Source organism: Cynocephalus volans, chromosome 3 (genome assembly GCF_027409185.1).
Source record: "Cynocephalus volans isolate mCynVol1 chromosome 3, mCynVol1.pri, whole genome shotgun sequence".
NCBI lineage: Eukaryota > Metazoa > Chordata > Mammalia > Dermoptera > Cynocephalidae > Cynocephalus > Cynocephalus volans.
The window spans coordinates 42,617,797-42,641,592 of NC_084462.1; the positions used below are offsets into that span (position 1 = coordinate 42,617,797).

Here is a 23,796-nt window from a genome sequence, read left to right on the forward strand (position 1 = left end):
TTGTTCCTGAGGACATCAGGGCCTCCAGAGAGACGGCAGTGCCACATGACAGGGAGCTGCCTCGCTGATGCCGCTGGCTTATCTCCTGCAGGGAGCTCCAGCCAGCTCTGCAGCGAGTCCTGCCTGCCTCCTGATTGTCATTTGAACCAGGGCTGCTGAGGGCCCTCCCGCAGTTATGTGGCCAGTTCCCCTCACCAGGACTCTTGTTTAGCTTTGCTCGAGCGGTTGGATCACTTGGCTTAAAAATGAAAAGGAAGTGTTCCCACACGTTTTTCCTTTTTTTCTAGCTGCTCCTTCTCCACAGACATCTCTCTGTCCAGCTATCCACTCTCTTGCGCTCATTCTGGTTTTGTCCTGATTCCTAGTGGAATCCTAGGACTTTCTGAAGGCCTGAAACCTGGCCTCAGCAGCTGCCCATGGTGAAGAGCAGAATGAGAGAGAGAGGAAGAGAGAGAGAGAGAGAGAGAGATTCTTTATATGCCTGTCCTGTGTGCACCGCCTGGTATATGTTTAGCTTCCTTTCCCCTTCAGTAGAAGAGAAATGCCACCATGGTGTGACTGAAAGTCAGAGGACTATGTTTCCTGGATGTTAGCAGGCACTGTTGCCATGCCTGCCATGTCTACAGCAGTGTTCTGCGGGGTCCTGAGTCAGAGGGGCTGGGGTGTTGATGCATCCACCCCTATCACGTGTGGGGGCAGGAATGAAGAGCAGACAGACACTTCCGTCTGTCTCCAGCCCTGAGCCGGGATTCACCCCTCTCCTGGGATATGGCCATGGTTCAGGGAGACAGGTCCTTACTGGCAATTACAGCAGGAGTCACATGGGCCACCCATTCTGCAGATCCCCTCCCTGTGCTCAGAAACCAGCCTTGCATACCACTGTACCCCAAGTACCTGCCCAGTCATCTGCAGTGTCCCTTTGATGAGCTGCTCTCCCACACTGCCCCAGCAGATGCACCACAGTCCCTGCCACCCTTGCAGTCACTGTCAGGCTGAAAGGAGCAGAAAGGCCAACAGCACAGCTCAGTGAGGGCTGCAGTGGAGGAGCCCAGGCTATGAGGACAGACACGCCAGCAGCAGTCCCCATCAGGGGAGCTGTCGCAGACTGTCTGTAATTTGAAGAAAAGTCATATGTGATGTGAAAAAGGACCAGCCAAAGGGAACCCCAAGTGATACATTGGCATTTCTACTCTGGACACTGTACATCTAGGGACTGTGGGGTTTGTCAATTTAGCCTGTCTCTGTCTGGATCCACCTGAGAGGTAATACATCCTTAGTAGCATGGATAAGGTCAGGGAGCCCACCAGGAGAGAGGGGACTTCAGGGGTGGGGGGGAGCAGGGGTGAGGATTGAGGGGCCAGGTCCCCCTGCTCCAAGGCACTACCAGCTCTTGCTGAGCAGTCTATTCATAGCCTATCATGTACTCCACCCCCAGAACAGACTGAGCCCCCAGTGTCCAAGCCATCTCTCCAGTAGTCCACATAGGACAAGGCCTGTCATAGGTGGCTTTCAGTGACTGCTAAATCTAAATGCAAGGGCAAGGGGAGAATCACTTGAACTTAACGAAGGGTACTTTCTGCAAAAGAGAATGCTGGTTAGAGTCCTCCGAGACAGCATTGGGTGAACATAGAAATTGCACTTGGGTCTCTGTTGTGATAGTCAAACACATGGAGGAGATCAAAGACATTCTTACCTACTCTTGGGCACAAATGGTTTTAATCCACTTAGAACCTTTCTTCAATTAAAGGAAGGTAAATAGGCTCATGACCAGTGACATCTGCCTGAGCAAAATCGCTTAAAAACCTGTGTGTATTAAATAGAGAAGAATAAAGTGAATACTTTTATAGCTTTTCTTCAAGTGAAAAAGAAAATCATGCTTAGTATAATTCTTATGAATGAGAAAGAGTACCAGCTATTAAATATCTTACTTGACCCTTCAGTTTTCCTGAACAGACCTCCCTTGCTTGTTTAAAAATCCAGGCTACTGTGAAACAGTTTATAGCATCCTTGACTCCCGACTCAGTGCCGGAAAGACAGCAACAAAAGAGTCTTTTAACCCAACATAAAGCAATAAGAACTTACCTATGCGTCTTTAGGTTTTGCTGGTTTGGAAGGTTACCATACAGTCAGCTTAGTTTGGCCTGTCTTTTATATTTAAAGAACTCACACACACACACACACAGATACTTCAGTCCCAAAAGCCAGTGTGTTGCTTTGAATATTAAGGATTATTTGAAGAGCGGATTGTCTATTTATAGGTGTCCAGGATTTAACTCTGGATTAAGCACATACTACAGTCATCCTTGGTTCCAAGACCCTCCTCGGATACCAAAATCTGCAGATGCTCAAATACCTTAAATAAAATGGTGTGATATCTACATATAACCTAATGCTATGTAAATAGTTGTTATATGTATTGTTTTTATTTGTTTTATTTTTTATAATATTGTTATTTCTTGTATTTTCTATTCTGAACATTTTTGATCCGTGGTTGGTTGAATGCTCGGATGGGAAACCCATGGATGCTGAGGGCCGACTGTACTTTCTGTTCTGGTATTTAACTAAACCAGACTGTGTTTGATGGTCATTTTAAGACCACTCTACTTATAAAGACATATGGTAGTGGATGAGAGACAATAATGGGTAATGATTATAAAGGTATTTACTATGCGCCAGGCATCGTTCCAAGCACTTCACATATATTGACTTATTCAAAATCCCCAACAAGGGTGTGAGGTTTGGGTACTATTTTTAATCCCCATTTTATAGACAAAGAAACTGAGGCATAAAGGAGTTAGAAACCCTGGGGCTGGGGTGCTGCAGGGCTGAGCTTTACCCCAGGCTGCCTGTCTTCAGAGTTCACCTTGCTCCTCTAGGTAGGAACTCAGCCAGTACTGAACCAACTAGAGTAACCTGCACACCCCCCAGGAGACCTTTCCTCCCTCCCCTCTTGTCCTCTGCTAGCTGAGCACCATGCCTCCATGGGTGGGAAAGCACCTTGCCCTGGCTACCTGGCTACCACCAAGTAGCAGGTACCTTGCCTGGCTACCAGCAAGCCTTGGCCTTGGCCAGGTGTCAGCACCCAAGATCCAGCCCCTGGTGGCTCATATGCAGCAGGTTAGCTCGGCAAGCAGGTGATGCCAGGCAGCTATAGCGTCCTGATGGAGTACCTGTATGGATCAGAAGCTAAACGCCCCTCTTCTCTTTGGGCTCTCTCTGTACTATGCAAATTTCCCCCACTCTCTCACTCCCTCCCCACCCTACCCAGCACCTCCCTGCAGGCCATCTGACCTCTGTGCACACCTTGGTACCATATGAGGCCCTTGCTTCTGGTTTGTCCTACCAAGCAATTATTATATAGGGCATGGCTGAGTGTCCTCAGAAAACCATGGGTGCCATGCATCCCTGCCTTGGGGTAACTGTACTGGGCCATGACATTTGCTCTGCCCCCTTGCAGGCTCTGGTAAACTTTAACAAGCCGCCTGTTTTCCTGCAGCCCTTGCCCTTTCTCGCTTAGTTGTGAAGCAAGCCCGTTTTCCTCAAATTGTAAAGACTACTTCCTTCTAAAATTTGTATTTGAATTTGAATCATACAGTTGATCTTCTATTCATGGTAGTTATATTTTATTAAGTTGCCATGACCACTGAATTAGTGAGTACTGAGCCATGGCTCCTACGGGAGATACAGGGTTAGGTTCCTGCGAGCCTCTGGTCACATTTTCATCAACCGATCAGTACCGAACTTTGTTTTGTGTGTTTCTGTTTAATGTCCCCTTATTTAATAAATATTGCTGATTCATTAACATTGAACTCATGGCGGCCAGCGCGATAACTCATGCCTGAGCATATCTAACGCACATATTTTCTCCCTAAGACACATTGCAGTCTTCTTGTGTGTAGGAACACTGGACAGTACGTCAGACCTATACTTGGAAGTTGTTTAATACAGTGAAGTCACCAACAGAAAGCACAAAACAAACACAAAAACCACCAACAAAAAGCACAAAATGCAGACAGTGTGGCACCGAATAATGTTTACAGCATGACAGCTGCAACAGCAAGGCAGAACATGACCTTGCTTGACCTCAGCTGGGATGGTGCATGTTGGGCAACTCAAATTTTTTGGCCATTCTGCACGTCTACAAATGACCACAATAGCAGATCACCACAAAAGCACCACAAGTACTGATTTGGGGGATGCAAATAAGCACGTAGGTGAATATGCAAATATGAAATCCATGAATAATGAGGATTCACTATATATTTTATTGTTTTTTTTATTCCCCATCAGATTGAATCATAGACTGTTAGAATTGGAAGGAATGTTTAAAACCAGCTAATTCAGCCCTCTCATTTCATTTAGAAAAAAAAAATGTGTTATAAATTTAAACATTACATATTAAAACACCTTATAGCCCAATTAATCATGGACAGCATTGTCTAAGTTAACGTACCGGATTAAATTTTTTTTTTCAGTTAAATTTTATTTCTAGCCTAAATGATGAGCTATTGTTTGAAAATTAAAAGTAATTTCATCTAAGGAAAATTCTAAATGTGAACTAATATGAATAAGAAAGTTCACAGATTAATGAAATAATCTACCTTAGGCAATAACGACCATATTGTCAAGAATGTTCATTCTAGAACATTGATCTCAGAGGTGACTCAGAAACCTCTTGCTGTCCCCGAACAGATTACTGTGTGCCCTCCAGACTCCAAGTTGCTTTTTGACAGCTTAATTTAACAAGTCTGTCCCAAATAGCCCGTCTCTACTCCACTTACTACCCTTTAGAAGGTCAGTGAAAGGGTTTCGCAGTTGACCTTCTGGTTGACCTTCCTGGTTGGTCCTCATCTCTTCAGCTGCCTCTTGTCCCCCAGCCAGATGCCAAACACAATAGAGGGGAGGACATGGCTGCCTTCTGATACTGGTGAGTCTCCCAACGTGATCTTAGAATTGTCTAATGAGGAGCTGGGCCTGGCCTAGCTCTTGCTCCCAGCCTTGCAGCTCAGTAGAGCAGTATTGCCCTGGAAATCCTTTGTGCAAGGGTCCAGGTCTGCCCCTGCAGCTGAGCTGGACACGGGTTTTCAAGGTGAGGGTGAGAAATACTGACCTGTAGTAGTTTCCCAGGCAGAGCAGAAGGACAAATGCAAAGTTGGTGACCTAAGGAGGTGGAGGGCTTCAGCCTGTGTGGCCCGTCTTCCCCTGCTCTTCTCTGCCACTTGGTTACTTGAAAATATTTATCTCTGACTCTGAGTGTTATTCTGATGCCATAGATTCTAAGTGTTGTGATTTTGTCAAATTGGGAACTCTTCTACATCTTTGTGAGATATTAGATGATTTTGTGCTTTGGAAACAACTGGAAGGAGGTTGACATATGAGTGATATGGAGATGCCAGGAAGGTGATTGTGGTGATGGCTGCTGTTGGGTAGCACTAGGAGAAGGAGCTGTTCAAGAGAGGTTAGGATAGAGCACATCTGGAGGATCAGAGTAATTACTTCTGAAATGTGCCTCGACATTTTGGTGGCATTTCTTTTTCCTTAGAGATCTTTTCCAAGCCCAGCAGTCTTCCTGGCTTAACCATTACTCCATCTGCAGGCAGGCATTGTGGCATCCTTTAATTCTTCAGGTTCCTTTAGAGTCCTAGGAAGATGGCTTTATGTATACACACAACAAGTTCAGAATTTAATAGCAAAAGAACATTTTTAGTTATCTTGGAAACTTTAAGATCTTTTAAAATCAATTTTCACGATTAAACTACAACTTAGCTGTACTCATGCGACAAAGATAATTCTTGCACGTTGTTTAACCTAAATAAATTACTCCGCAGTTGACTTGCGTTTTCTGTGTTATCTTTGAAATAACGGCAAGGTGGGCAATAATTTCTATTTTTTCATTGACTGTTTCACTTTCTGTCTTGGAGTTAAGTTAATCTTTAAAAGTGATAGCTTTTGATATTTGGCTTCCCTCCTTGGAGTTTCTATCTGACACACAGAAAAATGTCAGCTCAGCTATCGTGAATGTTTCGAAGCCTCCCCTTTTTTTTCTTTTCTTGAGGAAATTGAAAAGCTGCCTGATTTGGGATGTTAGGTTTTTGGTTTCAACAGCAACAACAGAAATAAAATGTGTGCATGTAAGGAGAATGACAACTTTCTGTCCTTGCAGTAGGTGTCCATGGCTCCCACCTTGTCCTAGAACTTGCAGAAATGAGGAGTCCTGGTGGACTGGAAGTGAGCCATTTCATAGTTTAGAGACTTCACGTAAAAGCTAATCATTAGAGTTAAGCCTTATTCCCCCAGGCAGACTCTGGCTCCAAGCCCCCAGGTTAGGGTAATGTCTTGGCTTTGAAAACCAGAGGCAGCCAGGCCATTAACTCTGCCTGCCACCCTGCAGGCAGCAGCCAGGTGGCTCCCAGGTGCATTAGATCAGACCACCCCTTTTTACCCACCAGCTGGAATCCCTTAGCATTTTTTCTCTAGGTGTTGATACTAGGGGCCAGGTGCTAGGTGGCAGGGCAAGTGAGGGGTGGGGTTTGGTTGTCTTTATCTTACCCTGTTCTGTTCTCGTAAATCCTGGGCCTTATCAATAGGATTAAGGTTTCCTTGCTAGGATTCCAGCCCTATTTCTAGAGCAGACAGATGGCTCCCCCTGCCAAGTAGCAAATGGCATTTTAAACTCTGTTTTTGTTTCCCCTTGATCTCGCTATCCCACCTTGGGAAAGTGTTTGACGTTTGAGAGTGCAGGCTTTTCCCCGCGTCTTGGGGTCTTGACTGGGAGCCACATTTCACAAGCCCCAGGGGAGCATTTAGGGAGTCTGCTGGCTTCTGTGTTTCTTCATCTGCACAGTTGGAGGCCCCTACCCCCTTTGCATTCTTTGTGTGTTTGTGTGGGAGGGGCAGGCAGGGGAGAACACTTTACCTGGAGACTTATGCGGGCCCTGCAGGGCCTGCAACTCTCCAGAGCTTTCTGTTGTGTTCCGCACTGCTGGGGCCTGCTCACCAGTAAACACACGCTGTAAAACTTGGGATAAGGCAATGAAAGAAGTCAGCATCTCTAAATCAATTTATAGTGCACGCGAAGCATGTTTTCAAATATTTACAGAGTCTCTGAGGGAATTACATCACTGTTTATAACTGTTCTGATTGTTTTTTATGACTCTGGCCCAGTAGAGCCAAGCGATGTAATTCCTGAGAGTCTCTGAGCATAGGCTTTGAGCCTCCCAAGAGGAACGTCAGGGTGTAATGGGAAAAGCACGCCCCGCAGTAAACCCAGCTGGCAGCCGCGTGGTGGGGGATGGTGAGCGTGCTGCTGGGCGGTAGGTGGGTCTGCACCACAGAGTGCCATCTTTCACCAGTTTGCAAATCACTGGGGCCAGGGGCCAGGATTCCTGAAGATGTGAGCTGTGGTAGCCCGGAAGAGGTGGGATGGCCCAGCCTGGAGGAAGGGGCAGCATTTGGGTACAGATTTTATGTCTGCTTTGTCTGAGGAGTGTGTCAGAAAATTCTGGTAGAAATGCCTTGAATGACTGGGGCTTTGTGCTTGTCCTCAGATTTCATCCCCTGTAGTAAAACCGCTCTGAACTTGTAAAGAGAACCATCATCTGTTTCTATCATGGGGCAGGAGAGGGAGGGGACCCCAGACCTTATGCAGAGCAGTTGGGAGCTGACCACCTCCATGACTGTGGTCCATTTGCTACAGCTGGGCCAGCACAGGAGGGCAGACTCTGACCTCATGTCCCTTGAGTGGGGCTCATGAAGCATCCTGGCAAGGCAGTCTGGCACAGATGTTGAGCAGTGGACTCTGGAGCCTCCGATCCCAGCTCCGCCCTTCATTAGCTGTGTGACCTAGGGTGCAGTCCTTAATGTCCCTCAAGATGAAACGTGTTAATCCTCATAAATTCTCAGACCAGTACCAGGCGCAGGGCATCCAGTCAGCTCGGGAAATGTTTGCTGATACTGTTATTCAGCATTGTAACTTCTACTTTCAAGACCAGGCTTTGAAACAAAGTAGTGGGATTTTAAAGCTTTGCAGACCCCAGGCAATTGAGGAAATGAGCTGGCCAAATGCTACTGAGCTCCAAAGGGGGCTGATCCCGGGGTACATTGGCCCAAGTCTACACAAGAACCCATTCTTTAGATCTCTGTAAACAAATTCCAGTACCATAAAGTCCATGGGCAAGGGATGTAACTCAGAGTGGAGCATCTGTGAGACAGAAGGAAACTGGTGCTGTTCCCTGGGGTCCCCAGAACCCAGCAGCCACACCGGGGAGGGAGGGGACTTGGGTGCCTGTATCCTTCGCCCTCTGTGATTCAGGTGCTGAGTCCTGAGCACCCCTTCCTCCCCCAGGAGCATCCCTATAGTGCAGGTACTGCGGATCACGGCCCTGACCAACGCCTGTGCGGACCACTCAGACCAGCGGGTCGTCTACCTGGAGCACGTGGTGGCGCGCATCTCCATCTCCCACCCGCGCCGAGGAGACCTCCAGATCTACCTGATTTCTCCCTCGGGGACCAAGTCTCAACTTTTGGCAAAGAGGTGAGTCCGGGCTGGCCTAGGGGGCCAGGGCAGGACCTCACCACGATTTACACTTCTGTCTAGTCAGGGCTCACAGCATCCCTGCATAGCACCCTGGCACATGGGGGAGCTCGCTGGTTCTGTCAGCAGCTTCCTTCCTCTTGGACACCCTCATGCGTAGACCCCACAAGCCTGAAAAATGTCTCCCTGAAACCTTGCCCATAGAAGGGTCCTGGAAGACTTTCATTTCCTGGAAGAAGTGACAAAGGAGTCATTGTTCTGTTTTGTATTGTTGTTCAGTGAAGAGATTTATGGAATTCTGCCTAGGTCTTCAGTGGTGCATATCAAAGGGGGCTTTATCTCCCAAAGCCCCCACTCCCCGCTTGCCTGTCCCAGGGCTACTTCGCTCAGTTGGGCACCTGTCTGGGGCTGTGGCCCTCATCTGGGTGATAGGAAGCCCAGGAGACTCAGAAAGGGGAGGTCTCGTGAAAGCTCTCGACAGGGCCAGGCAGGAGTTGCCCTTCACTTAACCTCTTCCACCCACCTCTGTGCATTAGATAGAGATACGGACCAGGCAGTAGTGCAGGACTGACAGGGCCATTGTCTGAAGGAGGGTCAGGGGGCTGTGCCGTGCCTCACACCTCTGCCCAGCCTCCAGGTCACCAGCTTTGTCCTCAGTGCACTGGAGTCAACCCTGAGCCCAGCCCCTGCTTTATGGGTTCCAAGAATTTGGCCACCAAGCTCAGGCCCTACCAGGCTCCACTTCCATAGCACAAGAGCAAATGGTGTCATCTCTCCTTCCTGCAAGCAGGCCCGGGCCACGTGCTGCCTCCGCCTGTGGGACAGCAGCACATGCAGGAGTTGGGGGGTCCAGCTGACAAGCTGTGGCTTGATGCTATTTTGCTCCCAGAGATTTTTGTTGCTGTTGTTGTTTTGTTTTGCTTTTTAATTTTTAGAGATTTCACCCAAAAGTCTGCATTTCTAGCGTTTCTTGCAAAGTTGGAAGCTCTCCAGCACTGGACGCTGTTGCCTGCACCCACCAGGCTGGAGCTAGGCAAATGGGCGAATGGTACACTGCTCCTGTGCTCCCCGGGCTGGCACCAGCACCTGGCCAGTCACGGCTCTTGTGAAGTGCCCCACTGGGTCCCCCCTCCTGTGTACTCCAGACTGCACACCTGGAGCCATCCAAGTCTGTGACCCCTGACTCAGAGGCAGAGCTGGCACAGGCACAGGTGGGGAGGCTTAGAGACTGGGATGGCAGGTGGCAGCAGGTGGGGCACAGAGACCCAGAAGGACGAGGGCTTTGGAGCCTGGAGACTGGAGCTCAGACCCCGGATCCTTCGCTTCCCAGCTGGGTTCCCAGGAGCCGGTCACTTGGCCTCTCTCTGTTCCTCCCCTCTGGAAATGTCACTCATCTGTAAACATTAGGAATGTTACAAGAATGGAGAGTGATAATATAGATAAAAATGCTTGGCATCGTCCCTGGCACAGGCACCTGGCTGCCCTTCATGTCCTGCTCATGTCCAGCCACCCGACGTGCCGGAACCTTAGGGCCCCAGCATCCCCTCCCCCACGGCTCTGTTTTCCTTTCCTTCTGACTTTAATCCTTCTGTTCCCACCCAGTATTTGAGCCCCTTGGGATGGCAGAGAACAGGTCCTGCTGGGTTTATTTGGAGCTGCCCATTTGCCACGTAGTGGTGTACCTGTGCCATCAAGCTGTTTGAAAAACTGCCCTCTTGCTACTCGACAATCATCAAGTCTTGGGAATTTGTCTTTTTCAAAGGCAGATTTTGTGATTATATCAAGAATTTGTGTTTTAGGATTTATCCCCTTCTACTTCACATCTGACTTAATTCCACATGTGTTTTGTATTGCCACTTTTTTTTCACTAAGAACAAGTTGACATTCTTAAGGACCTCAGCTTGAAAAAGACAGTTTGTCCTCATTCTATCCCCAGTGTGTCGGGTTCAGCTTGGCGTGGTGTGTGAAAATCAACCTTGACCTTTGCAGTTTCTTAGAGTAAAGCACAGGATGTTTCCTGTCCCCTTCTGCTCCATGCAAAAAATGTTCCCTCGATAAACTTTTTTATTCATTGAGTTTCAGAGAACTTCCAAAGAGGAAGTGGAGTCTTACATCACACAACACTTAGATATTTGAATTTCTGATTAACAGTAAAGAGCCCACTGTTAAATACTGTTTATTCCAAAATAGAGATAGAGCGTTAGACTGTGAAGAATAAGGAAGAGAAAGGAACATGGAACTGTTCTTCCTAGGGAGAGAGACAGAGGGGACCCTGGGTGTTGGAAGGGAGAGGCTGTCAACCAGCTGCTTCCTGTTTCTCCTTGAACCAAACACGAGAACGTGGACAGAGGCCAAGGGCCCAGGGGCTTGTGGACACGGTTAGGAAAGATCTCCTCCTCCCCCATGCCTCACCCAGGGGTGCCTCCCACCCCGCTGGAAAACAACCAGGCCTGTCCTCGTCATCTCCCCACATGCAGCTGCTGAGACCTATTAAGCTCTGGAAATGAGAGGACAGCACTGCCCACAAGTTTGAATAGTTGCACCGGCTCTAAGACAAAGGTGGAAGTTCCATTCATTCCACAAACAAGCATTTTAGAAAGGCTTCCTTTGTGAGCACCCTTTGGATTTACATGGAAGTCATGCGGCCCAGCCTGTCTGCTTCTGTGCATCCAGGCGGTAGGGGCATGGGCTCTGTATGACCTTGTAAGCATCTGCTCGTGGTGGAAAGAACACAGGAATCAGAATGTCCCCCCTCAGGTCCCGGCACAGCTGGTTGCTGCCAGTTAGACCTGCAGCAAGCCAATAGGCCTGTAATTAGGATGGGGAGGAGGGAGCCACCGTAGACCGTGTTCCCATCTTTCATCGGGTTGTGTGAGGGCTGCCTGCCAGCCCGCCTTCGAGAGTGTTAGAGAGGTCTGCTGAGATAGTGGAGGTAAAAGTCTGCTGCAGGTGTTTGAACACAGTCAACATTTTACCTGCACGCTTTGCCCTCATGGCTGCTGAGGACTGGGCTGCTTCTTCCCCTCTACTCAGCCCTGCTGCCCTGCATTGCACAGTCGCCCTGGGAAGCATTCCTCCCATGCAGGAGAGAGCCCTCCGGGGCCTGGTAACCTCAGCCTAGCCACCCAGTGTCAGGACCTTTGTTTTCTAACACTGCATCTCCAATTGCAGATTGCTGGATCTTTCCAATGAAGGGTTTACAAACTGGGAATTCATGACCGTCCACTGTTGGGGAGAAAAGGCTGAGGGGGAATGGACCTTGGAAGTCCAAGACATGCCATCGCAGGTCCGCAACCCGGAGAAACAAGGTCAGTGGCTTTTGGGAATTTCAGGACAACGATTGTATTTCAACCTTCTCACTAACTCTGGGCTACGGTATCTCTGGCAATGCTTTGTTTTGTTTTGTGGAGGTAAAATTCACCTAACATAAAATTCGCAGTTTTAGTCTGTTTAAAGTGTACAGTGCAGTGGTCTTTAGTACATTGACAATGTTGTTCAACCGTCACCACTATCTAATTCCAGAACGTTCTCATCCCCCCAGAGGGAACCCCTGTACCCATTAAGCAATCTCTCCCTATTCCCTCCTCCCCTCCCCGCCCCTGGCAACCTCTCATCTACTTTCTGTCTCTGTGAATTTTCCTGTTGTGGACATTTCATAGAAATGGAATCATGACATGTGGCCTCTTGTGTCTGTCCTCTCTCACCTAGTGTGATGTTTTCAAGCTTCACCCATGATGTGGTACGCATCAGAGCTTCATTACTTTATGGCCTAACAGTATCCCATCGTGTGGATACACATTTGGTTTACCTGTTCCTCTGTTGATGGACATTTGGGTTGTTTCTAACTTTTAGCTATTTTGACTTTTAGCTGTAGTGCTGCTGTGAGCATTTGTGTAGAAGCTTTTGTGGGACATATGTTTTCATTCCTTTTGGGTACATACCTAGGATTGGAATTGCTGGGTCATATGGTGATTGCTCTATGTTTTGAGGAGCAGCCAAACTGTTTTCCACACTGCAGCATTTTGCATTCCCACCAGCAGTGTGTGAGGGTGCTGTTTCTCTGCATCCTCAGTAATATTGTTATTTTCTGATTATTGTTATTATTATTATTATTGTAACTATTCTAGGGGTGTGAAGTGGTATCTGTGGTATGATTAATGATATTGAACATCTTTTCATGTGCTTGTTACTCATTTGTATCTCTTCTTTGGAGAGATGTCTATTCAAGTCCTTTGTCCATTTTTTATTATTTTTTAAAGTTTTTAAAATATTATTAGCATATTATTACAAATCATGAGTTTTCTTTATGCCCTTTACCTGACCTGTCCCTCCCCAAACCCCCTCCCTCCTTCCCCACCATCTCTACTGTCCTTAGGTTTGTTCTCTCCTTCTGAGAGTTCAATGAATTATTGTAGTTTTTTTCTCTTTCTTCCTTTCCTTCTTTCCTTCTTTCTCTCTTAATACCCAGTTATAAGTGAGAACGTGGTATTTCTCTTTCCTAGTGTGGCTTATTTCACTTAACATAATTTTCTCCAGACTCATCCATGCTCCTGCAAATGGCAGAATTTCATTCTTTTTTATGGCTGAGTAGTATTCCATTATGTACATATACCACATTTTCTTTATCCAGTTGTCTGTCAATGGACACTTAGGTTGGTTCCGTATCTTGGCTATTGTAAATAGAGCTGCGATGAACATGGGAGTGCAGGTATCCCTTTGACATGATGATTTCCATTCCTTTGGAGATACATATATATATATCTCCAAGGATACATATATATATATATATACACACACACACACTCTCTCTCTCTCTCTATATATATATAATCCCAGAAGTGGGATTGCTGGATCATACGGTAGCTCTATCTGTAGTTGTTTGAGAAACCTGCATACTGTTTTCCATAATGGCTGTGCTTACTCACAGTCCCACCAATAGTGTAGAAGAGTTCCCTTTTCCCCGCATCCTTGCCAGCATTTGTTATTGTCTTTTTAATAATGCTTTTCCCATTTTTAAAATTGGGTTGTTTGCCTTTTTGTTGTTGAGTTGCAAGAGTACTTATGAGACACAGGATTTGCAAATACTTTTTCCTATTCTGTGGGTTGTCTTTTTACTTGTGTGATGATGTCCTTTGATGCACAAAAGTTTTTTATTTCGATGAAATCCAATTTATTCGTTTTTTCTTTTGTTGCTTGTGTTTTTTGGTGTCACATTTAAGAAACAATTGCCTAATCCAAGGTCACAAAAAATTTACTCCTATGTTTCCTTCTAAGAGTTTTATAATTTTATCTCTTACATTTAGGTCTTTGATCCATTTTTAATTAATTTTTGCATAGGGTGTGAAGTAGGGATTCACATTCATTCTTTTGCATGAAGCTATCCAGTTGTCCCAGTACCATTTGTTGAAAAGATTATTCTTTCCCCCTTGGGTGATCTTGGCACCCCTGTTGAAAATCAGCTGACTGTACACATGGGGTTTATTTCTGGACTCTCAATTCCATCAGTCTATATGTCCATCCTTATGCCAGTACCACACTGTTTTGATTACTCTAGGTTTGTAGTAAATTTTGAAACCAGAAAGTGTGAGTCTTCCAACTTTATTCTTTTTCATGATTGTTTTGGCTGTTCTGGGTCCCTTGCAATTCCATGTGAATTTAAGATAAGTTTCTGCATTTCTTTTTTTTAAAAAAGTAGTTGGAATTGATAGAGATTGAATCTGTAGATCAATTTGGGGAATATTACCATGAACCATATTAAGTTTTCCAATTCATGAACGTTGAATGTTTTTCCATTTATTTGGTTCTACTTCCGTCTAGCAATGTTTTTTGTGGTTTTCACTATGCAAGACTTTGACCTCCTCGGTTAAAGTTGTTCCTAAGTATTTTATTCTTTTTGACGCTATTATAAATGGAATGGTTTTCTTAAATTGGTTTTCAGATTGTTCATTTTTCTGGTGATTCTTGTACCAGAAATTTCACAACTCCTTTTAGTTAACGATCAGGATCAATCATTTATTTAACTGATCTTCATTGAACACCTACTGTGGGCCAGGCAGTGATCTAGGTGATGGGGGTACAGACAGGAAAGAAAACTAGAATAAGCATTACATCTCATCCTGTTGTCACCCACAAGGGTCTATAAACCCTTCCAGGGCTCTCTCTGTTGCATTCATAGTAAAGTACTTGAACTGTGCTCTAGTCTTGCTTTACTGTGGACTGGCTTCCCCAAGGCTTGCTTTCACTGTCTCATTTCCCTTGTGCCCTTTTCTGCAAAGATGCACTGTGCTTCTTGAGTACCCTAGGGCACATAGGAACCTTCCCTGGCCCTGGTTCCTTTATGATTCTCAAAGAAACATAGCTTTGGGGGATTTTTTTTTTTTTTTTTTTTTTTTCCCTTAACCAGAGAGATGAGAAGAGCATTGACTTGCTTTAAATAGAAAATTGACTTTAAATGATCAAGTCACTACAGGGACCTCCTACCTCCAAAAATCATTTTCTCTAGTTTTAAAATAATGAATGAGTATTGTAAGAAAATGTTACTATAACAAATTCTAAAAATACAAAAACAAAAAGTTTTAAATGACCTGAAATCTACATATTTTACAAATAGAAACTCCTAAACTCTTACTTTTAAAAGCCCCAAAGTATATCGGCCTACCATTAAAAGCCAGGGTCAACTCCTCATAACTGCTGAATCCTCAAGCACCCACTACTCTGTGGGCGCCATGCAGAGTTCTTACCCAGCCACACATCCCATTTGCTTGGGAGGCTGGCACTCTGTGCAGGAAAGCACAGGAGGCTGGTGGCTGCAGCTCTGTAGCCAAGCAGCATAGCTCTGGGAATGGGGCACATCATTTCTCCCCGCTGGACCTATGATCTTTACTCTGGTATCATGAGCAGAGTACAGGGAGCCCTAGCTGTGTCCCAGGGCAGCTCCGAGGGGACAGAGCCAATCCCCCATGAGGCTGTGCTGCTGCAGGCTTTCTTGCTCATGCATCATTCCTTGCTTTCCCCTTCCAATTGGGTCACACCCACGTTCTAGGTCTCCCTTGAGTCCGCATCCCCTCCAGCCACAGCCCACTTCTCTGCTCCCCTTTATGTGAAGCCAGCAGAACAGGCTTCCTGCTCTGGCTGTCTCCTGCTCACTTCCAGCCCATTCCTGACCATTTCACCAAAAGTAGGGCTTGTCAGGATCACCACACTGTCCATGTTGCCCAAACCAGTGGTCCTGTCTCTGTCCTCACCAGATTGTTAAGGCCAGAGTCTTGGCTCTAAGAAGCTTAGCACCCTCTCCAGGGACCACATGGTACAGTGGAGCATGGTCCTGTGGGCTCAGGAGCTGAATTACCTGGGGTGGATGCTGGCTCCAAACCTTACTAACACGTATGACCTGGGGCAAGTCAATTCTCCTTTCTGGGCCTTGGTCTCCTCATCTAGAAATTGGAGTGATAATGACCAAGCTGTAGGGTTGTTGTGGGATGAAATCAATCAATACAAGCAGGGTGCTGAGAGTGGGGCCTGGCATAGGGTGACACCCAGCTACTCACCCCCTTCTGGAAGCCCGGATCTCTCGTAGCTGCAGTGATGCTGCACTTGACGGGCTCTCTCTACCTCCCAGGCTGCTCTGCTGGGTCTCCTTGGCTGATCTCTCTCCCACACATGGCCGGGGCCTGCTCCTGGGCCCTCTGTTCTGTCTTCCTCCCCTCCGAGGGATCTCATCCTGCCCCGTGATGCTGAGCACCTTGTTCCTGCTGATGTATCCAAAGTCGCCTTTCCCTGCCCCTTGCTCACCCCAGACCTGCTCTGCAGCAGCCTCCTGGGCTCCTGGGTGTGGGTCTAACAGACTCTGTGTCTCAGACAGAACTCCCAGATGTTTCTCCCCTGTTCCCCCCATGAACACAAATAGCCTCACTGTGTGCTTAGTTGCTCGGCCAAAACCCAAGTCAACCTTCAGTTTTTCTCTTTCTCCCTTCCCACATCTGCCTCCAGAATATAGCTCAGTCTGCGCACTTCCTCAGTCCTATACCGTCTCAGTCCCCTATCGTCTCTTACCTCCTGCTGCCACCAGCCTCCCTGCCTCCACTTCTATTGGCTAGGGCCACTCTCCATGCAGCATATGATGATCCTTTTAAAATGTAATTCAGATGATCATGCATCCCTGCTAACCACTTCATGGCCTCCCACAGCCTAGAGCAAAACCCAAATCTCTTAGCCTGACCTGCAAACCCTGCCAGCACCTCTCTGCCACATTTCGTTTCCTCTGCCCCATCCCTCACGCTGACCTCCTTTTGGTTCCCCAAGCATGCTTGGTCTTACCCACCACAGGGCCTTTGCATCAGCTGCTCCCCCACTGTGAGTCCTCTCCCACAGGGCTTTCCATGGCTGCAGCTCAGACATGAGCTCCTGGAGAGGCCTTATCTGAATATCTGTGGCAGATGTCCTACTCGCTCTCCTATTCCATGTTATTTCTACAGAAACAGAGGTTGGGGGTGAGAATGGGGAAAAATAAAAATTTGCTAAGATTCACATTTTATATTGGGGGGTGATAGATTGTTTTATTCTTAACACTGATAGAGACTGATATAAACTCAAATATCTTTCTATGTTATGGAGATAAGACTCAAAACAAGATGCAGCTCTTCCAAATCACTAGAGGAAAATACAAGTAAAAAAAAATTGATCAATATGTTTAAAAAAAGAAAGAAAAAAAAAGGACTACAGGTAAATTTGAATGGGGATACAAAAATCTTAAATAACGCATTAGGAAGTGAAATTCATCAGTTTATTGAAAGAATAGTACTCCTCTCCAAGAAAGCAGACTTTATTTAACAAATATTTATTGAGCATTTACTAGCTTCTAAGCACTGGGGATACAGTAGTGAACAAAACAGACCCTGAGTTTACATTCTAGTGGGTGGAGTAGGCCATTAAATGAAATCACTATGCAGGAAGTTTTAGTTCATTAGATGATGAGAAGCTCTAAGGATAAAAATAAAATAGGGAAGGGTGATAAGGGTATGTCATGCTGGCTGGGGAAGGCGTCCTGGAAGACACAGAAGACGAGGGAGCGAGCTATGCAAACATTCAGGGAAAGGGCATTCCAAGCAGAGGGTTTGGCAGGCACCCAGGCCAGCAGCAGGAACATGCTTGGTGTGTTCCAGGCACAGCAGAGAGGCCTGGGAGGCTGCAGGCAGCATCAGGGAGAGTAGAATAGGACAGGGTCATTCACTGAGGGAATGTGGGAACACATTGAACTGAGCTTTGTAGGCCATCGCAATGACTTGGTGGGAAGTCACTGGGGGATTTTAAGCAGAGGGGAGAGTTGATCTGAATTTCTGTGTTGATAGGGGGGCAGGGAGAACAGTTAAGAGGTCATTGCAATATGAGATAAAGGTGACTCAGACCAGGGCGGTAGCAGCAGAGAGTGTGAAGCAGTCAGATTCTGAAAGTAAGGCTGAGAGATTTGCTGGTGGATCAGGTGTGGGCTATGAGAGGAGAGAGGGGGCAGGGATGACTCCAGACTTTTTTGTCTCACACAATGGAAGAATGGAGTCACAATTTCCTTCATCTGGAGCAGGTGCCAGAGAGATCAGGAGCTCAGCTTGGGGTAGGTTAAATTGAAGCTCCTTATGACAAGTCCAGGCAGAGATGTGTACCTGGAGGTCAGAGGTAAGGCTGAGCCAGAAATACACATTAAGTGCATTAAATATCCTCAACCCTCCGGGATGTAAAGAGGTCTATTTACATAACAATGATTAACATGTGTTTGGAGCCTACTGTGAACTTTGGAGTTGCAGCTGTGTACAGCATAGAACGCATGCTATGTACACCTGTGCACCTGCTCACGCTCTTGCTGCCACATCAGGTCTCTGCTCCCTGTCTGCGGGGCACTCCCCAGCTCTGCCCTCGAGTTAACCTGATGAGTTTGCTGTCTGAAGCCTTGTCTTCCAGCTCCTGCTGTGCCCAGTGCCCCTGCCAAATGGCTCCTGATAGGTACAGGATAGATTTTGGCCAACTAATTAGTGCAGTTGGAACCAATTGTAATCACCATGTGATCCAATGCTCTGCATACTACAGAGGACATAGGACTCTTGGATACAGGGATACTTCCTGGGAGGCCCCAAGTTAAGTCCTGAGACAGGCCAATCTCCATTCTTAGGTCTGGTTAGAGTCTGGGTCTTTGTTTTTAGAAAGTTGAGACAGGAGCAGAATAAACAGCTCATGGTACTTTCTAGCTCTAACCTTCTGTGACTTATTGGAATTTGAGGTGTGGGGACATATTCTTCAGTATTGTCACAGAGAGTCCACATGTATTGGTCTGTTTTGTTGCTTGTAACAGAATGCCTGAAACTAGGTAACTTACAAGAAAATAAAATTTATTTCTCATAGTTTGGAGGCTGGGAAGTCCAAGGTCCAGGGGGCACATCTGGGGAGGGCCTTCTTAGTGTGGGCTCTCTGAAAAGTCCCGAGGCAACACAGGGTATCACATGGCGAGGGCTGGATGAGAGTGCTTGTTAACGTGCTCACTTGCTCCCCTTAGGAAGCCACCAGTCCACACCCATGAAAACCCATTAAACCATTAGCCTGTTCCTCCAAGAATGGACTAATCCGTTCACAAGAGCGTAGACCTCATGGTCCAATCACCTCCCTAAAGGCCCCACCTTTCAACACAGTCACGTTGGGAATCATACTCCCGCATGAGCTTTGGAAGGAGGACCGCCCGGACCACAGCCCTGCGCATTCCTGCAGTGGCTTGTGGGGTCGGTTCACTCACACACGTTCATTCGCAGCCGCTCCTAAGCACGCTCTCGGCCAGAAACGGCAAGTACAAGCGAGAGTCCCGCCACCGCTGGCGCGCAGCAAGCCCTTCTGTGCGTGGCAGGGCGCCTTCCTTTCTCTCGGCCGCGCGCGCGCGCGCAGCACATCCAGGGTCCACGCGTCCTCCCTGAGCCCAGCTGGGGTCAGCCTCGGTTCCTCAGCTTCTCTCCGCAGTGGAAATCCATCGTGCGCTCCCGTGGGACACTGCAGTCGCAACCGAGTCTCCCCGGCGCGCCCTGCTGGCATTTCTCACCTGGTTCGAGGGTCGGCCTGTGAGCTGGTTGCTGCGCGGGGCCGCTGGAGCCGCCAGGGCGCCTGGTGGGGTGGGGTGATGGAGCCGAGGACAAAACGGGGCAGAGGGGCTGGATGGAGCTCAGGCGGCGCGGCCCCTTCCTAGCGCTTTTGAGGTCGGTCTGGAATGAGCGCTCCCCAGCCTCGCTAATGAGCAGCCCTCGACCCATGTGTTTCTGCACCGTCCAAACAGAAGGGTCTGCGGGACCTGACAGGCATTCTTCCAAAAGGCAGAGGTTCTGCCCGTGCCAGCACCACGCAGGTGTTCAGGGGGCCCAGAGACACAGTTCCTGCCTCTGAGGAGCTGGTAGGTGAATCTTTGAGTCTTCAAGAACCAGTGGTACTATGCATAAGGCCCCAAGGGCCACCAAAGACCTAGAAAAGAGCCCTGGAATTCAGCAGAGCACGTGGTCACTTCCAGCTGAAAGGAACAGGAAGGGCTGGTATAGAAGAATCTGCTTCAAGGCCTACCAAATTTCCAGAACCTCCTGTTGTTTTTTTTTTTTTTTAACCTTAGTGGGACAGTGTAAAGCTACACCACTATGCTAAAGCCAAAACGTTTCAGGGCTAGGGCTCAGATCCTTCAAACCCATTGTACAGCCTGGGTCACCACACCCCTCACACACCAGGCTTAGGTTACCAGACCCCTCACACACAGGTCTATGCTAAGTAATTGGGAAAGGTCCTGGGAGCTGTAGGCAGACATGAGCTCAGTCTGCAGCAGCAGCAGCGGTGGCCTCTTGGGGCATCCCGGGGACACTGGCAGCAACAGCTTGCAGTAACAGCCGCCAGCAGCAGTAGTAGCCTCCCTGTAACCCCTCAGGAGCGGAGGATGCCATGGATCAGAGCCACTCATCCTTTATACCTAAGTCCATAACCCAGGACACCTGGGTGCACATACGCAATTACATTAGACAATAACCAAGGAATACCTGGGCAAATGTGCCTATTTACATCAAATGCTCAGCAAGATTCTGAACATCTGCGGGGCCCTGACCATTTTCCTATATTTTCCTAATAGACAGCAAATATAGGCTATCAGGAGAGGGAGACTGACTATTGGGTTTTGCATCTGTAGTTTTTGTAAAATGAAGTGTCAAGCAGTGGCCACAGATTACCTGCCTGGCTTGGCTGGTGTAAAGTAAGGCAAATCATAACTAAAGCCAAAATGTTTCATTATTTTAGTTATTATTTTAGTTGTACTAAGTTTCCATTTATGTTTTCAGAGCTAGGGCGGCTCAGACCCTCCAAACCCATTGTACAGACTGGGTCACCAGACCCCTCACATGCAGGTCCGTGCTAGGTAATTGGGAAAGATTCCAGGAGCTGTTGGCAGATGACATGAGCTCAGTCCGCAGCTTCCTCAGTGGCAGCAGCTTACAGGTACAGTAGCTTATAGGTCCAGCAGTGACAGCGGCCTTGCAGAGGGTCCTGGGGCACTAGCAGTAGTGACCTCCCCATGCCCCCCCCATGGGGGCATCCCGGGGATGGGAGGTGCGGTGGACGCAGGACACCTGGGTGCACATGCGCAATCACACTAAACGATAACTAAGGAACACCTGAGTGCATATGCCCCTTTACGTCAAATGCTCGGCAAGATTCTGAACATCTGAGGGACTCTCACCATTTTCCCTATATCTTCCCAACAGCTGGACACCTGGGGGTGGGGCTCCCCAGGGCTGGCCTTGCTCACCAGGCAATGAGACAGACCACAGAGGGTTGTCATGAAACAGCGGGACTCCCGCACCAAACTGGCGGGGAGGTCAGGCGGAGATGTGGTCCTCGGTGATCGCCTACTCCAGCTCTCCTCCGTCCAGGGGCAGGTCAAGCAGAGGCAAGGGGCTCCCTGGCCAGGCTGACATGGGGAAAGGGCCAGCCACCACAATGAGGATGATCTTGTGCCCTCAGACGGCGCTGGTTGTTGCAGTCAGGTAGGGCTGCAGTAGAAACAGGACACTGAGACGTTAGAGTGGAGTCTGAGAATCTTCTATCAATGGTTATGGTGCCAGAAAACACCATCCAGCAGGAAGGGTTATAGGATACTTTAGGGTGCTGTAAGAACGACGTGCTGCATGTGCACTGAAAGTTTACTAGGGCATTGGTTCCACTGTGCCCACAGACCTGAGTCCCAGAGTAGGAGTTGTTCGTGGTGAGACCAAGCTCCAAGAGCATACCCGAGAGCTCCGCCCAGGTGGATAAGACACCTGCAGAGCATCTGTGATCAGTGTTTGGCTGAAGAGGGAAACTAAGCCTTATGGGCATGTTATCACACTATTGTGTACTGTGTATGCATGATGTGTTACACCATAAGGAGGAAGGGAGGGGAACTACCTTACAGCCAGGCTGCCTTGTGACATAGGACGATCTCAACTCTGAGGTGTTCAAATCAATCTGATGGTGTCTCTTGGGGACCTCAGCCTGGGAAGGTGACACAACATGACCTAGGTTTCCTGCCGACTCCAGGACTCAGTGTTCTGATGCCCAGGAGAAATGCGGGGGAGGTCAGCGTTGTGGGTGCCATGGTGTGAATTGATCCCAAGTGGGCATGAACTTTCACTCCCTGGTCGCCTGATCAGGGTGGCCTGTGATTGCCAGGGAGAAAGCAGTAAACACAGGCATATGCCCAGAAAGACCAGCACGTTCTCATCTCTACAGGGATTCTGAGAACCTGTTCTCAGGGCCAGGTGCTTCGTTTCTGCGTTGTTCATTTCTATCTCCCTCAAATCTCTGCAACTTAATTGCTTTAAAAAAAAAAAAAAAAAAAAAAAAAAAACCCAAACACAGTTCCAGTGGTGTGCTGTGTAAAAGTGCTTCAAAATCTCAGATAAGACCCGGGGTTTATGAAGTAATTAAGTGATCTGAATGATAGCTCGAATAATACTCACCTCCTGTCAGATGGAACTTGGCTTATGTAATTAGTTTTAAAATCATTTTTAAAAACGGAGTAGCGGATTAGTCATCCGTTTCCTCTTCAGTCCTCCTTCCTCTTCGGTTCCTAGACCAAGGGAAGGGTGCATCTTCTCCCAGGATCACGCTCCTCCAGGAGACAGTTGAGGAGTGGAACCGAGAGCACACCTTGCTCCACAGCCGTGCTGCGTTTGCAGGTAGCTCTTCATCCATTCCCACACCCAGCACACCTTTACTGCGCTCTGTTTGGCACCAGATCTCAGGACACTAGACCCTTGTGCTCCAGAGCAAGGCATGTGTAGTCCTTACATATGCAGGTGTGGCAGGGGTGGCTTCCGCCAGCTGCCATGCAGAGAGCCTGCAAGACCACAGAGGCAGGACTGGGGACAGGGCCGTCAGAACAGTGGTGAGGGGCCATCCTGCAGAACATCTTTCAGAGAAGTTTGGCTGCATCTTAGAGAGTTTCCATCCAGAACACTCCAAATTTTTAAGTCTGGGAGCTGAGTGCAGAAATTTTAGATCTCTGGGCAATGTGCATGCTTCACCCTCCTGCATCAGGCATCGGACAGGCTTGAGGTCAGATCCTCCTACCTCCACCTTCCCCATCTTTCTGGCCTCTGTCCTGGGCCCCCTCTCCTGTGAGATGAAGTTGTGCAGGAGGTGATTACCCAGGCCAAGTAACTGAGGATAGGGGCCTTCTCACCTAGGAGACCACGTTGGTGGTCACACCCGGGCCACAGGGCAGAGCCTGTGCACCTGCACAGGTCAGGCCAGCCTCCCCATCCAGGTGCACAGGAAAGGCCCTGCACCTCCTTGTGACATGGGCTTCCACCAGCACCCTTGATGTGCGTGAAACTGTGGGTCCTCCCCTGCTCAGCAGGAATCAGGTGTGGCTTTGTACAGCACCAGGACGTCTATGCTTGGCACTATTCTCATTCATTCAGCATTTACCTGCTCCATGCCAGGTCTGCTGTGTAGGCAGGTAGTGAGTTTTTGCCTCTGTGCCCCGCCATCCTGAGGGCACAGCTCAGTGCCTGCATTGAGCTCAGCCACGGGTGTGGTTTCTCTCCGTGCAGGGCTCAGACTTCAAGGACCTGGCCTAGCCCTCCCTTCCCAGCCAGGATCCCATCTGAGGGGCTGGGACCCCACCCACCTCCTCCCCTGCGGGGGAATTGTGGGGCGTGCATAGTTGTCTTATCTTTAAGTAAAGCATTGCTTGCTTTTAAAAAAAAAAAAGTTTAAGTGGA

General features: G+C 48.0%; 1 protein-coding gene across 3 annotated transcripts in view; it reads left to right on the top strand.

Annotated features, from left to right (window-relative positions):
* The window catches only part of PCSK6 (proprotein convertase subtilisin/kexin type 6), a 170,827-nt gene that overhangs the window by 96,810 nt on the left and 50,221 nt on the right, over positions 1–23,796 (top strand). For all 3 annotated transcript variants that reach the window (XM_063089775.1, XM_063089776.1, XM_063089777.1), the window contains 2 exons: positions 8,345–8,533; positions 11,705–11,841. In XM_063089775.1, the coding sequence (XP_062945845.1) occupies positions 8,345–8,533; positions 11,705–11,841 (326 nt within the window). The remainder of the gene's footprint in view (positions 1–8,344; positions 8,534–11,704; positions 11,842–23,796) is intronic.